General features: G+C 35.4%; 1 protein-coding gene across 2 annotated transcripts in view; it reads left to right on the top strand.

Annotated features, from left to right (window-relative positions):
* TAX1BP1 (Tax1 binding protein 1) overlaps window positions 1-16,031 on the top strand; it is a 90,051-nt gene that overhangs the window by 42,482 nt on the left and 31,538 nt on the right. For both annotated transcript variants that reach the window (XM_058724744.1, XM_058724743.1), the window contains exons 8-13: window positions 3,536-3,721; window positions 7,954-8,178; window positions 8,712-8,858; window positions 10,233-10,350; window positions 11,563-11,666; window positions 14,527-14,652. In XM_058724744.1, the coding sequence (XP_058580727.1) occupies window positions 3,536-3,721; window positions 7,954-8,178; window positions 8,712-8,858; window positions 10,233-10,350; window positions 11,563-11,666; window positions 14,527-14,652 (906 nt within the window). The remainder of the gene's footprint in view (window positions 1-3,535; window positions 3,722-7,953; window positions 8,179-8,711; window positions 8,859-10,232; window positions 10,351-11,562; window positions 11,667-14,526; window positions 14,653-16,031) is intronic.

Raw genomic sequence — 16,031 nt, 5'->3', positions numbered from 1 at the left:
CTTTCTGGGGTGCCTGAGTGGCTCAGTTAAGTGTCCGACTTCCACTCAGTCATGATCGTGTGGTCTGTGAGTTTGAGCCCCACATCAGGCTCTGTGATGACAGCTTGGAGCCTGAAACCTGTTTTGGATTCTGTGTCTCCCTCTCTCTGCCCCTCCCCCGCTCATGATCTGTCAGTCTCCATCTCAAAAATAAATAAACGTTTGGGGCGCCTGGGTGGCTCGGTCGGTTAAGCGTCCGACTTCGGCTCAGGTCATGATCTCACGGTCCGTTGGTTCGAGCCCCGCATCGGGCTCTGTGCTGACAGCTCAGAGCCTGGAGCCTGTTTCAGATTCTGTGTCTCCCTCTCTCTCTGCCCCTCCCCCGTTCATGCTCTGTCTCTCTCTGTCTCAAAAATAAATAAACGTTAAAAAAAAAAATTAAAAAAAAAAAAATAAATAAACGTTAAAAAATAATTTAAGAAATCTGACAGATCATTACCTTTTGAAATTGTTCATTTTTAAATGATTCTGAAATAGAATGGTTAGCCTAAATACCAATAATGTTGTGGATGTAAATTGAGACATGTTTATCTTAAGTGTTCTTATCTTAGCAGTTTTTTTTTTTTTTTTTTTTTTAATGTTTGCTTATTTTTGAGAGAGAGACAGAATGCGACTGGGTTGGGGTAGAGAGAGAGGGAGACACAGAAGAACAAGCAGACTCCAGGCTCTGAGCTATCAGCCCAGAGCCCGACGGAGGGCTCGAATTCACGAGCCTCGAGATCATGACCTTAGCTGAAGTCAGCTCAACCGACTGAGCCACCCAGGTGCTCAGCAGTTCTTGAAGGCAGTTCCAGATGAGGAATTTCAAGAACTTTTTGAGTTAAGTCAGTATTATTTGGAGAGATTCAGTCTCTTGATTAGATTAGAAAAGGGCTTGCTTATGTATTGTGGTATATATTTGATTAGAGAAAACCCTACACCTGTGCGTATATATTTAGTATTTGAGACCTACAATTTGCACGTAGAAACTGGAATATGATTTGTATTGCCAGTGGTTTTTTCCTTTTTATTTGTGGTGGTGGTGGTGGTTTGTTGTTGGGTTTTTTTTGTTTGTTTTTTTTTTTTAGGAAGATAAAAATAAAAAAAAATATTGAATCCACCATGCAACTTAGAGCAGAGAGCATGGATGGGGACGTTTTACATGCCATGGATTATACTCATTTTATTTCTTGAATAGCTTATCCCCAGAGCGTGTGTGTGTGCATGTGTGTCACTCTCAAAACAGGAAGAAAAATAGTGATGATTCACTTGTAGGTGGTTTTATGATTTGACCCTTTAAGAATATATATCTCAAAGTAATGTTTGCTTTTTGAACAAGATTTTGTGAAAAAGGGAAATACAGATACCTAGAGAAATTGATGTAGTTGGGTTACTGTTGACGTAGTGTTTTTGCAAACACTCTCCAAAAATGCAGCTTAAACTTTTAAAGTTACAAAGCATTTTTTAACAAAGTGAAAATCTGGCATCTCATAATTTTTTACTCAATGTCACTGTGAATTTCACTGAGAGGATTTCAGGTTTTTTGCCAGGAAAAGACCTGAGCATTATTTCTCTGTGGATAAAGTGCTTTCCGTGTCGTTTTCTTGTTAGCACAGTGGGAGATAATAAGAGAAATACAATGTCTATGTCTTCAGTCACTTCAGTTCAGTAATAAAATGAATTCTGAAGGCAGACTAGTTAGTATTGGGAAGGGTTTGGGAAGATCCTAAGTAAACCAGTGATGGTGAAGAGGTGTAGTGAATAATAACCAGGACAAGTTATTGGAAAGAGAAAAGACCTATCCTTAAAATGGTCATTTTTCACACTGCCTTTCTTTTCTTTCTGTTATTAGAATAGGACTTGTGGTGTTTGTAGAGGATTGGTAAGCACATTTTAGGGCAAATCCAAAATTTATTTTTCCTTTACAGCTCTAAATTATTTCTCCCTTAGGTCTTGTGCTTTTTTTCACTTTCTGTGTCTGTTTTACACCTGAATGACAAGTCCTTTGCTAAAAGACTTCGTATCTGGAAGGAAGAGAAAGAATGAGGTGTTTTGGGGATTTATTCTTTTATAGTGTGATAATATCTCCAGTTTTCTGTAAGCATTATCAGTAGGGATCAAAGTGACTTTGAACTCTTCATTTGAATACACTCTGCCCCAACCTCCCAGCATTCCAAACAGTATTTCATTTGTGTGTTTCCCCAAAACTGGAAGTAAAACTCTTCCTTAGAGACTTTTGTTTTGTGATTTTTCTTTTTTATGGAAAGGAGTCTCCATTTAGTGTGATAAGACATCGTGTTCTACTTTTAACCTCAGAAACATGCTTTCCTTTCCATATTGTTTATAAAAATAACCAGAGAGATTACTTTTGTCTCTCTCCTCAGCCCCCATTAGATCATATGACCCATCCCTGTCCTATCAGAATTTAGAGGAATTGATAAAACACTTGAGCTGGTAATTACGAAAATTAGATAGTGTTTCTAAAGTGATGCTGCAAAGGTCTTGGCTGGTGACATCTTCAGAGAATCTGGAATTCTTTGCTATTTTTATTATTTTTTTAACGTTTATTTACTTTGAGAGAGAGCAGTGGGGAGGGGCAGAGAGAGACAGAACATCCCAAGCAGGCTCTGTGCTGTCAGCACAGAACCCGATGTGGAGGTTGGTCCCATGAACTGTGAGCGAGATCGTGACCTGAGCCAAAACCAAGAGTTGGACACTCAACTGACTGAGCCACCCAGAGACCCCTGGAGTTTTTTCCATCCTTGTGAGCAGGAATTAGTGTTTCATTAGTCACACATTTAGAGTCAAGTGTGAAAAGTATGTCAATTCATTTCTCTCTGGTACTCTTAACCAAAGCAAGATACTCTTTATAGTGAAAACTAGATATCTATATACTCTTTATAATTTCAGTTATGGAATTTGACTTGTGCATCTGTTAATGGGCAAACTGCTGCCAAAGTTCCTGGGAAAATTAATATAGTTGAGTTAATGAATCAAATATATTTTTAGGCACACAGGAAGTAAATGACAGTACTTCTCACCAGTCAGAAATTGAATTGCTTAAGATGTTCTTGAATGTACCCCTTTAGTTTTCCAGAATCTCGCCATACCTTTGTATCTGACTATATAACAATAATTTGTTCCCCCAACAGCAACCAAATTGATTTGCATTTTTAAAGAGAACTTAAAAATCTTTAAAAAAAAAAAAAAAAAGCATGAATCGGAAAAAAAAACCAAAACATTAATCAAAGGAGAAAACTTCAGAGATGAGGTAATATTGTTAGACCTTAGATATAATCTCTATGGAAAATTTACAACAACAAAAAATCTTAGAAAGGTTATGTTCTGTTCCCACATATTAGCTAGTTATTTGGTACAACTTGGGTCTCCTGACTCCTGGTCTAGTAGGTCTTCCCATCACTTGATCATATTTGGGCTAAACAGTGGTATTTTGAAATTTGAGTAATTTAGGTTATGGAGTTAGGATATTCTTGACATTTTCAAGCACTGTTAACAGGTACATTTGAAGAATACCGAAATAGAAAATACCAAGCTTGTGTCAGAGGTCCAGACTCTAAAGAATTTAGATGGGAATAAAGAAAGCATGATTACTCATTTTAAAGAAGAGATTGGCAGGCTGCAGTTCTGTTTGGCTGAAAAGGAAAATCTGCAAAGGACATTCTTGCTTACAACTTCAAGTAAGGTAAGTATTTTTGTGATACGTGTTTGAAGATTGTAAAACCTGTGTCTATTAAATGTATGCAATATTCTTTGTTTTTTTATTTTTAATCTTCCCTTTTCCCAACCTTTTCTTTTGAAAAAGTTCAGTTTTACAGAGAAGTTGGAAGAACAGAACAACGAAAACATGTATCCTCAAATATTTTGCCATCTTTATCTCCCCATTTGTATGACCTTTTTTTCCCTCTGAGTCATTTGAAGTCAGTTGCAGGCATTATGATATCACACCCTAGATATTTTAGCATGTATTCCCTATCTACAGTTGTGGTTCATTATTCTGTATAACCATAAAACCATGATCATACCTAAGAAATTTAACGTTGATAATACTCATTCATAATACAGTTTTAGTATAATCAAATTATCCCAAGTATATATTTTTTATAAAGCGTTTATTTAAAACTTGTAACAGAGACACAGAGAGCATGAGTAGGGGAGAGGCAGAGAGAGGAGGACAGGGAGAGGGGAGAGAGAGAATCCCAAGCAGATTCCGCACTGTCAGCACAGAGCCTGACATAGGGCTAGAACTCAAGAAACCATGAGATCATGACCTGAGCCAAAACTGAGAGTCAGATGCTTAACTGACTGAGCCACCCAGGGGCCGCCGCCACTCCCCTCCCCCCCCCCCATATATTTATATATAACCTTTACAATTTCTTGACCTGGTGGTAAAGATCCACACATTCATTTGATTATTGTTGTGTTCTTTGCTCTAATCTAGAATAGGGTCCCTATACACCTTTTATGATACTGATATTTTTGAAGAATTCAGGCTTGTCTGAGAAGATGGTTTGTAATCTAGATTTATTTATTGTTTCCTCAAAGCTAGATTTAGGTCATACATTTTTGGCAAGAAAAAGCCTAAATAGATGATGTCTTGTACATGATTTTGCAGCAATACCAAATGTCACATAATGTTGATGTAATATTAATCATTTGTTTAAAGTTGTGTCTGCCTGAATTCATTATATGGGTGCTTTCCCCCTCTTTGTGATTATTGAGTAATATGTAGGGTAATACTTTGAGATTAAGGTAACATCCTGTAATGCCAATAGCTTTTCACCCAGTATTTTTGATCCCTTAATGATCCTCACCTACATCAGTTATTATTAAATTAATGATTACAAAATGGTCACTTAAAAATTTTTCTTTTACACTTAATAGTAGGTATTCTTTCTTAAATAGTTTTTTTTTTTTAATGTTTATTTTTGAGAGAGAGAGTAAGCAGAGCTGGGGAGGGGCAGAGAGAAAGGGACACGCAGAATCGGAAGCAGGCTCCAAGCCCCATGCTGTCAGCACAGAGCCCAACGTGGGCCTCAAACTCAACAGACCAGAGATCATGACCTGAGCTGAAGTCAGATGCCTAGCTGACAGAGCCACCCAGGCGCCCCTATTCTTTAAATCTTTTGATTGAGTCTTGTGTTTTGAATATGTTAAATAGTTGCATCATTCAAAAGTGAAAATAATTACAAAAATATTTACTGTCTCTTCCCTAAAAAAACCTTTTTTTTTTTTACATATACACATATGTAAAGATTTCCCATTAGTTTTTAGTTTATCCTTCTCTTTTTGCAAAAATAAGCATGTGCATACATACACACTCTTAAAAAAAAAATAGGTGCCATGCTATATACGTACTTTTTTGCAGTTTTTTTGTCATTTAAAATGTGTAGTTTAATGGTTTTCAGTGTATTCACAGAGTTATACAACTAATACTGCAGTAAATTTAGGAATATTTTTATTACCCCCCCCAAAGAAACTGTACCCATTAGCAGTTACTCCATATTCTCATTTGCTTCTCCCCCTCCCCCCAGTCCTAATTAATCATTGATTTACTTTTTTTTTTTTTTTTGGATATATAAAGAGCTTTATATTTATTTCTCATGAACCATGAGATCATGACCTGAGCTGAAGTTGGCCGCTTAACCGAATGAGCCACCCAGGCACCCCTAAAATTTACATTTTATAAAAAATTAGAATATTTATAACAGTGTTCCAAAACCTCTTAAAAAATTTTTTTTAATGGAAAATCTGGACATCTTGTATGAGTACGCATATAGATCTTTCTCATTCACTATAATAGCTGTATAGTATTCCTCGTTTAATAGCTGTGTATGTAATTGTTTTTTAGTTGTGTACAGTCCTTAGCTTTTATAAGCATGCCGCTTATGCAAACATCATCCTTGTACAAATATCTAGGCACGTGTATATATCAAAAAAAATTAGTTATTTTCAAATTGCTTTTCAAAAAAATTAATACCCCAGCATTTGTATTTACTAGTGTTTGTGATGGTAGCACAGACTTCCATCGTGTGAAGGATATATAATAGAATTTATAATAAATTCTCAGATAGTCTCAGTTTTAAATAATTTTTCATTATTTTAATATTGTACCGAATCCCTGTAAAGCTAAATTTAATGTCCATACCTTTTATTAATTTTCTTGGAAACTCATAAAAATAAAATTGCTAGATCAAAACCTGTGTGCTTTTTCAAGGTGTTGATGAATGTTATAAAAATCTGGTGAAAAACTACACCAGCTACATGTACATAAGCCTAACCGTTCATGAATTTGCTAATTTCCCTAAAGTCATCTGAATATTGGAGTATTCCTGTTTTTTAATCTTTGTTAATTGAAAGAAATTGATGTTTGTTTTAACTTCTTTATTTGATTGTTGATGAGTGGAGTATTTTTTTTTTTTTTTTTGTATGCATAATGGCCATTTCTGTCTTTTAAAAAAAATTTCACGGTAGGGGTGCCTGGATGGCTTAGTTAGGTGTCTGACTTCAGCTCAGGTCGTTGTCTTCATGGTCATGTGTTTGAGCCCTGCGTCGGGCCCTGTGCTCCCAGCTCAGAGCCTGCTTCCCATTCTGTGTCTCCCTCTCTGCCCCTCTCCTGCTCATGCTCTGTCTCTCAAAAATAAACAATTTTTAAAAATTTCATGGTTATGCCTTTCTCCAATTTTTTGGGTTTTTTTGTGATTAGAGTTTTTTGATTTGAAAAAAATGCTGATTAGAAAATAATTTTATATTCCAAACATTTTCTTCTAGTTTTATTGTTGCTCTTTTGCTGATGATATTTACATAGTTAGATCTGTTAATGTTGTATCTACAAATATTTTCTTCACCTCAGTGTACATAATCCTTTATATTTCCTTCTAAGGAGCTAACAGTTTTTTAAAAATGTTTATTTATTTTGAGAGAGAGAGAGAGAGCGCGCGCGCGCGCACATGTGAGTGTGGTAGGGGCAGAGTGAGAGGGAGACAGAGGATCTGAAGTCGGCTCTGTGCTGACAGCAGAGACCCTGATGCAGGGCTCGAATTCACGAACTGGGAGATCATGACCTGAACCGAAGTTGAATGGTTAACGAACTGAACCACCCATGCGCCCCAGGAGCTAACAATTTAAAAACCAAGAATGGATTGCACTTTTTCTCAGTTCATATTATTTGTAGTACAAAGATAAAAAATAGGAAACTTGAATAAACTAGATGTGGTGGGCTCATAATATTAAAGGAAATAATTTTATTATGGCAATTTAAACTTTTTTTCTTTTTTTTTTTTTTTTTTCTTAACAGTAATTTTAACTTTTTAAGATACTTTTAGGTTAGGTAAGAGGGGCTGATTACTTTTTTATCTTCCCATTGTCTCAACTTTGATATTTGTGTATCAAATGTTTTATTTTTAGAACTAAGTTTTAAATCTGCCCTGTGGTTTCATAACGATATGGTATATGAATATTATATCGGATATGTTTTCTGTTAGTTAATAGGAAACTTAACCAAAATTTTTGTAATTACAGAGAAGTTTTTGAAATTATTTTTATTGGTAATCATAAAAAGTGTGAGTCAGTAAGTAGTTCTAGCTGTTAGAGATTTTGGGGGACAGGAACTTTCATTCAAATTTCTTTTTAACCAGGAATTTAAATATTGGGCATGTTGCTTGACTTATCAACTTAAGTTTACATGTGTTTAATGTGGTAGAGATACTGAGTGCATTGGATTGTTATCTGGGGATTCTAACACAAAGTCCTATCATAAGTTTTTTTAATAGACTTCTGTATTTTATTTAAGTCATGAGTAGAAAACCAGTGTTTAGTTTAAAACTTTGATCTGTTGAAATATGAGTAAAACTTGTTTCTGCTACTGTTTTTACTTTAATGGTTTCGTTGCTAACGTATTTATCTGCTTTTCTTCAGGAAGATACTTTTCTTTTAAAGGAGCAACTTCGTAAAGCAGAGGAACAGGTTCAGGCAACTCGGCAGGAAATTGTCTTTCTGGCTAAAGAACTTAGTGATGCTGTAAATGTGAGAGATAAAACAATGGCAGATCTGCATACTGCACGCTTGGAAAATGAGAAAGTAAAAAAGCAGTTAGCTGATGCAGTGGCAGAACTTAAACTAAATGCTGTGAAAAAAGACCAGGTAAAGTGGGCTAATTTTGAATTTCCATTTTGATCAAAAGCTCACTAGAACTTACAAAATAGATTGGGTTATGTCAGAATAAGGTCAGATTCCTGATCACAGAAATTTAAATTTCCATTCATTTTGTTTAGTCATTGTAACTTCCTGGGTTGAAATTAATGTAAACTTTAAGAAAAACTTAAGTAGGCAAATGCTTAGTGGTTAGTAAGAACTGCTCTGTTATTAAACTTTCTGATGTCAGGTATATATTGCTTTGTTTGGAATTTTTTATTTATTAGCTTCATAAAGTGGTATTATGGTTATTTAACAGGGTAATACTTATTCCTCAGGAGGGGAATTGTTCTTCTTTAGTTTTTTTAATGAACCTTAGTCCTAAGAATATAAAGCTAGATTTATTAGGAGCTAATGTGGCTCTGTTGCCCAAACTCCAAAACAAATAAAAACTAGAAGCCAGAAAGAAAAAAGTGAAAAGGAAGTTGGGATTTACTATTACATGTGAGATAGGAGATTTTTATCTTTTATTTTTCTCATAGGAAAAGTCTGATACACTAGAACACGAACTGAGAAGAGAAGTTGAAGATTTGAAACTTCGTCTTCAAATGGCAGCAGATCATTATAAAGAAAAATTCAAGGAATGCCAGAGGCTCCAAAAACAAATAAACAAACTTTCAGACCAATCAGTAAGGACAATTGAATTCTTACCGAATAGTTCCTTTATCAGTATTTTTGTTTACAAATCAAATTTATAGTAGTCTAAAGTTTTATTTATTTAACTAACGTCTACACCCCACACGGGGCTCAAACTCAACAACCTCAACGTCAAGAGTTGTGTACTCTTCTGACTGACCCAGCCTGGCACCCCCAAATTTATAATACTCTAAATATCAACCTTTTGAATATAATTTATCTCTGCATGAATTGAAGTGATTGGCCTAATGTTTGTAATGATATATGTTTAAATTTGAAATTTTTATGTGCTGGAAACCCAAGAAAGGAAGCAAGGGCAGCAGCAGGGGAAAACAGGGAGGGAAGGCCCTCTTTCTTGACCGTTTCCCTCTAAGTTCTTGTTAAATGTCTTCGCTTAAAAGCTCTGTACATATTGAATCCCTCCTGTGACTGATGCCTGTCCTCAGTGGGGTTCACTGTTGGTTATCCTCAGAGTCAAAGATGGTTTCTCGTTGTCATTATTGGGTTCTTCCATCCTACTCATAGCCACTAGATTAGGAAGAGTTAATGTAGCTAATTATTTTGTATTCCATCTGAGAGGGTAAGCAGATTTAATGAAAACAAAGAAATTGTTTCTGTTTTGGTGTGTGATTTATTTATTTGAGAGGGCATGCTGCATGTGCCATTGGTGGGGATGGAGGAGAGAGACAGACTATCTCAAGCAGGTGCCACGCTTCGTGCAGAGCCTGCTGTGGGGCTCAATCCCATGACCTTGGGATCGTGACCCAAGGCTGATTTAAGAGTTGGATGCTTAACTGAGCCATCCAGGTGCCCCTTGGTGTGTGTTTTAATGTGGGTCCTTAAATTGTACTTAAATATAAGGTTTGCTATGTAATGGAATGCTGGAAGTAAAGAAACACATTTAAAACCTGCGGTTGAAAATGATACCAAGTTCTCTCTGCAAACAAAATTTGCTATAAAGACTTTTATTTGTATACTGTATTGATACAGATGATATTTACCCAGAAATGCATGTGGTAAGCTAGGAATGCTTTTGTGAAAAAATATACTTTAAGTATGACCCACATGTATGGGTTTTGGTTGAGGCCTGTAAGTCTATTATGACTTTGTAGTAGATGACTTATGAGATTTCTGTGATTGGCTTGCTTTGGTAGTAGTTTGATCATTTGGCAAGGAAAACCAAAATAAAGTTTTTGTCTGTTGTAACTTTTAGGTCAGTTAGTAAAGTGATGGGTGTTACCTTTAGTCTTTGCTGGTCTTTAAGACACAATAGCAGCTTTGTAGACTTCTCAGATTTTCTTTATGTGACAATTACTGAAGGAAGGAAATATAACTCATATAACAGTTTGTTGTTACATTTTGAATAGGCCAATAGCACCAGTGTCTTAACAAAGAAAATCGGAAATCAGCAAAAAGTGAATGATGCTTCAATAAACACAGACCCAGCTACTACTGCCTCTAATATAGATGTAAAGCCTTCTACAGGTAAAAATCTTTTAGCCATTTTGTGTAGTGTCCTGCCTCGATGAGTATTGATGCTTATTTATACTGCCTTATTCCAAGTGTGTGAGTCTTAGGGAGCTTCTGAAAATTCTTATGAGAGGATTAAGGCAAAGATAAAGTAAGGGGCTTAATAGTAAGAAAGTCTTACATGTGAAATACATAAAATGAGTGTGAACTAGTATTTATCTTCATGAGAATATTCATAAGTATTAAATGAGCTGGAGTTTGTAAGCTTAAATGGTTATAGCAGTTAGGCTATAGGATAGAAGCCAATAATTGAATTTTTAATTAATATTCCACTAAATCTGTGGAATCTCGAGGCATTTATGGTAATTCAGTTGTATAGTTCTGTTGCAGGGGGTGGAGTGGGGATTAATCTCCTGTTCTATTTATGTTTCTCTCCCTTTTTTTTTTTTATTTAATTTTTTTTGACCCGGGTACTATGTGGTTAGTATACCTATTGGTGGGCAAGTTAAATTTTTATTAGTTTATTAACTTCTAGAATAGATTAGGAAGATCTGGTGAATGTATTAACATGACAGTTTGAATTAAGTCTAGGTTTTCACTTGTCCTAATTTCTTTTTTTCACTTTATGTTAAAGATTGACGATAATGGAAGTCAGCACTCAAGTATATAAAAATACATTTCCTAATGTAGTGTTTGGGGTAATTGCTGTTTTAGATTTTTTAAATGTATTGTAAATTTCCCATGCTATTAAATATTTAATCAGGTTCAGCCACTATATAACAGGATCCTGACTTCCATTTATTTACACTTTTTGTAGTATGTAGAGTGGTGTTGTGTAAGTTACTTAATACTCACTGAATAGTAATGAAGGACTAGAAAAATAATTTAAAGTGCTTTCTCAGAGTATGGCTTTCTGTTTATCCTGTGTATTCAGTTACATGAAGAGAACAAGCATGCCATTTAAGAACTATTTTTAGCTGATTAAAAAAATCACTTTTCATTACTGAATGTGATCTTGTTTCTGGCCGGACTGACATTTTAAAAAATCTCATGTAGAGTTTATACTATCTTTATTTAGTGTATGATTAGATGTTTTTAAGTAGATATTTCTCTCCTTCATTGTTCCATTTATTGTATCTCACAGTATACTGACCTTTAAGTTATTTTGAACAGGAAGACAATATGGGGGCAAGATAATTTTTAATATTATTTTCTGTCTTGTAATAGCTGAGACAGATTCTGACATTGTAACAAAGGGACAAGTCTGTGAAATGACCAAAGAAATTGCTGACAAAACAGAAAAATACAATAAATGTAAACAACTCTTGCAGGTAAGCTGGCTCTCTTGTTAAGTGTGAGATTTATCAGATATAATGGCTTAGCTTACCTAATATTTATATTTATATTTACATTTATATTTATATTTATTTATAAATCTTGGGGTTTCTTTTTCGTATCCATATACTGGTATTGAGTTTCACTTTTGAGATGATGAGAGGGGTTGTTCTGTGTACCTGCACACATAGGCCTGTATGTAAAATTATCCTAACATCATTAGTGTCCTTTCTTGATAATGGGCAAGTGATTAACTGAGGCTGTATAGAACTTGATAAAGGGAAGTGCTCTTTTTATATTCCCTGTATTAATAGCAAAGAATTTTACCACATCTTAAATTGACCAGAATTATAAAGTGGGAAAAGAGAATGTTAACCAAATGAGCTATTGCTTTTATGGTGTTACTTATTGTGACTATTTTAAAACTGTATTCTTCATACATTTCAGTTTTACAACTGTCTTGGTAGCATTCACTCCTGGAGTATTTCAAGGACAGAGGGAAAATGCTTCTCATTTATACCTGATTTGGAGAAGGGAGGCAAAGGCGTTTTGTGTTTGTGATTTTTTAATTTTTTGTGAGTGTGTGTATTTTTCTGTGCATGTAGAGAGGAAAGAGATATTTAGAACTATAGAATAATGTTCATACATTAGTTCAATGTTACTGTAGTAATTAAAATATTTTGTTACTGCCTTCTAAATAGTACTTAATCTTTTAAACTTTAAACTGAAAGTTGTTGTTCCTTTCTTCTGTAGAAGGATCGATGAGAATAGTTTTACCCTTGAGTTAAAGTAGTTGTTTATGAGGGACTAAACTTTTTTCATCAAGTCTGAAACAATTCAGGATGCCTGTTTTTTAAAATGTCATCATACAGTATTACTGAAAGGATGATAGAATGTTCCTAAGCCAAAAACTTCCTCAAGGTACATATATTTTCCAAGTTGTGTTGAGGTGCAGTAAACTGCATATATTTGTTGAAATCCAATGAACTGCTTATATTCGTTTAAAAAAATGTTTTTTAATGTTTATTTTTGAGAGAGACAGAGCTCAAGTGGGGGAGGGGCAGAGAGAGAGAGGGAAACATAGAGTCCCAAGCAGGCTCCAGGCTCTGAGCTGTTAGCACAGAGCCTGATGCGGGCTCAAACCCACAAACCCTGAGATCATGACCTGAGCTGAAGTTGGACACTTAATCAACTGAGCCACCCAGGCGCCTTGAGCTGTATAAAATCTGCAGTTTGATCAGTTTTGCCATATATACAGTTGTGAAAATATTATAGTGCCAAGATAACATTTCTATTACTTGCCAAAGTTTTTATGTACCCATTTGGTATATGTGCTGCTGAAATGAGCAGTTCTATTTGGAACTCATTCCTCCCTCTATTGCCATCCCCAGGAAACTGTTGGCTTGCTTTCTGCCACTGTAGCCTACCTTTTATACAGTTTGTATAAATGCAGTCATATGGTATATACTCTTTTTTTTTTCCTGTCCTCTTTCAGCATAATTATTTTGAAATTTATCCATGTTGTTGCTTTTATTGGTGGTTCATTTTCCTTTTTATTGGGAGAGTTCAGATCTTTGCTGTTTTAAACATTGAGTTCATTTTATTACTGAATTGTAAGCTTTATTGTGGGTAGAAGTCTTTTGAAACATGTTTGGGAAATATTTTCTCCCAGTCTGTAACTTGCCTTTTCATTTCCTTAACAGTGTTTTTAGAAAAACTTTTGATTAAGTACAGATTTATCAATTTGCTCTTTAATGTTTTGTGCTTTTTATGTTTTTTTTTTTAAGTTTACTTATTTTGAGAGATAGCAAGCGGGGAAGGGGCAGAAAGAGGCAGACAGAATCTCAAGTAGGCTCTGTGCTGTCAGTGCAGGGCCTGATGGGGCTTGAACTCAAGAGCTGTGAGATCATGACCTGAACTGAAATCAAGAGTCAGATGCTCAACTGACTGAGCCACCCACGCACCCCTCTGCTTTTTATGTTCTAAGAAACACACACCTATAATCCAACTTGTAAAGATTTTTTCTTCCATAAGTTTTATAGTCCTAGGTTTCACTAAATTTAGGCCTGTTAACAATTTTAAGTTTATTTTTGTGTGTGGTGTGAGGTATGGTAATGGATAGTAAGTTGATCTAGGATTAATTGTTAAAAAGTTGCTTAGAGCATGTTTTTAAACTTTTACCTTGAATATAAGACATTCAAAATGAAATTGCCAATTTACCCTTTGGTCGTGGTTTGTAACTCCTTTCTTTTAATATTCTTGGTTGTAGAGAAGAGCATTGTATAAGAAGTCAACCTAGATAATATCTTGGTTAGGAAATCCCAGAGTATTATTTGTCTACATCTGGAAGCAGCGTCATTATAATCATACGATTCTTTTTTCTTTTTTCTTACCTCTCTTTGCAAAAGTTGTATATGCTTATTGTGAAATCTTAGGCATTATAGAAATAAAGAGTAAAAATGGTAAAAGGTACCATCATGATCCTGATTCCAAGTGATGAGAGCTATTCATATTTTGTTTATATTTTTCTACACAACATGATATAGAGTCATAGAAGATTGTGTTAACTTTTAAAACAAAAATAAGATTATACTGTATATTTTGTTTTTGCAACTTGCTATTTTAAATTAATGTATCTTGTTCCTTGTTAATGTGTAGATCTACTTTGTTCTGTTAAATATATACTATTTCATTGTATGGACTTAAAATGATTTTCCCCATTGTCTACTGACATTATTTCAGTTTTTCTATTGTTAGTGTTAAAATGAAACATTCAGTACATATCTAAATATGTTCATAAAGATAATGGCTGTATCTGTGTTTTTAAAAGTCTTTGGTAATTCTAATTTCATTTAGGATGAGAAAACAAAATGCAATAAATATGCCGATGAACTTGCAAAAATGGAACTGAAATGGAAAGAACAAGTGGAGATTGCTGAAAATATAAAACTAGCACTAGCTGAAGTAGAGGATAATTACAAAGTAAGTCAGTATTTGTATAACGTGAGGCAGGTGCACCTGGTACTTTTGCAGATGTGTTAGCTATAATTTTTATCAATCTGATGTGCAGTTTTAACATAGATAATTGGGATAGTATTTTTGTGTATAAGTAAAAATGTACTGGGGCGCCTGGGTGGCGCAGTCGGTTGAGCGTCCGACTTCAGCCAGGTCACGATCTCGCGGTCCGTGAGTTCGAGCCCCGCGTCAGGCTCTGGGCTGATGGCTCGGAGCCTGGAGCCTGCTTCCGATTCTGTGTCTCCCTCTCTCTCTGCCCCTCCCCCGTTCATGCTCTGTCTCTCTCTGTCCCAAAAATAAATAAAAAACATTGAAAAAAAAATTTTTTTAAATTTAAGTAAAAATGTACTACATTTTTAGTGGAGTATAGTTAATTAACTATGAACTGAGAAAATGAATACCCATACATATTACCATTGTGGCTTTAAATCTGTTCATTTTGATGGCTAATTAAAATGATATCTTTTAATTTTGCTTCATTTCTAAGATGAAAAGTGATCATTTCAGTATCATATTTGTTCATTAATAAGTTTTTTAATGTTTATTTATTTTTGAGAGAGACACAGAGTGCAAGTGGGGGAAGGGCAGAGAAAGAGGGGGAGACACAGAATCCAAAGCAGGCTTCAGGGTCTGAGCTGTCAGCACAGAGCCCGACGTGGGTTTCTAACCCACAGACTGCAAGATCATGACCTGAGCCGATGCTTAACTGACTGGGTCACCCAGGCACCCCCCTATTTATTCATTTAGAAGCAAACATGAGTGTATGTAAAATTATTTTAGGGCCTCAGGGCTCCTGGGTGGCTCAGTTTGTTGAGTGTCTGACTCTTGGTTTCAGCTTAGGTCATGATCTCATCGTATGTGGATTCGAGCCCTGCATTCGGCTCCACGCTGACAGTGTGAGGCCTGCATGGGATTCTCATTCTGTCTCTGTCTCCCTCTCAATCTCTCTCAAATATATTGAAAAAATAATTTTAGGGCCTTGACATTTTTGTGGGGATATAATAATATGATTAGTAATTTTAAGATTTATATGAATGTTATTAAATGAATCACCAAAATGTGTTACCTGTGATCCTAAAAAGTACTGCAGAGTGATGTAATCTTTTTTTAATTATGTCATTAGGAGGCCACATGTTTATTATTTTTCTTAAGTTTATTTTGAGAGAGAGCGAGCGTGTGCACAGAAGAGAGGGCAGAGGGAGAGGAGAGAGAGAATTCCAAACAGGCTCCGAACTGTCAGTGCAGAGCCTGACCTGGGGCTTGATCACATGAGCTGAGAGATCACGACCTGAGCCGAAATCAAGAGTCGGATGTTTGACTGAGTCACCCAGGCACCCCAGTGATAC

This window comes from Neofelis nebulosa, chromosome 4, assembly GCF_028018385.1.
Source record: "Neofelis nebulosa isolate mNeoNeb1 chromosome 4, mNeoNeb1.pri, whole genome shotgun sequence".
In the NCBI taxonomy this organism is placed as follows: Eukaryota; Metazoa; Chordata; class Mammalia; order Carnivora; family Felidae; genus Neofelis; species Neofelis nebulosa.
The sequence above is the reverse complement of the archived record's forward strand: the minus strand, read 5'-3'. Positions and strand labels throughout refer to the sequence as shown.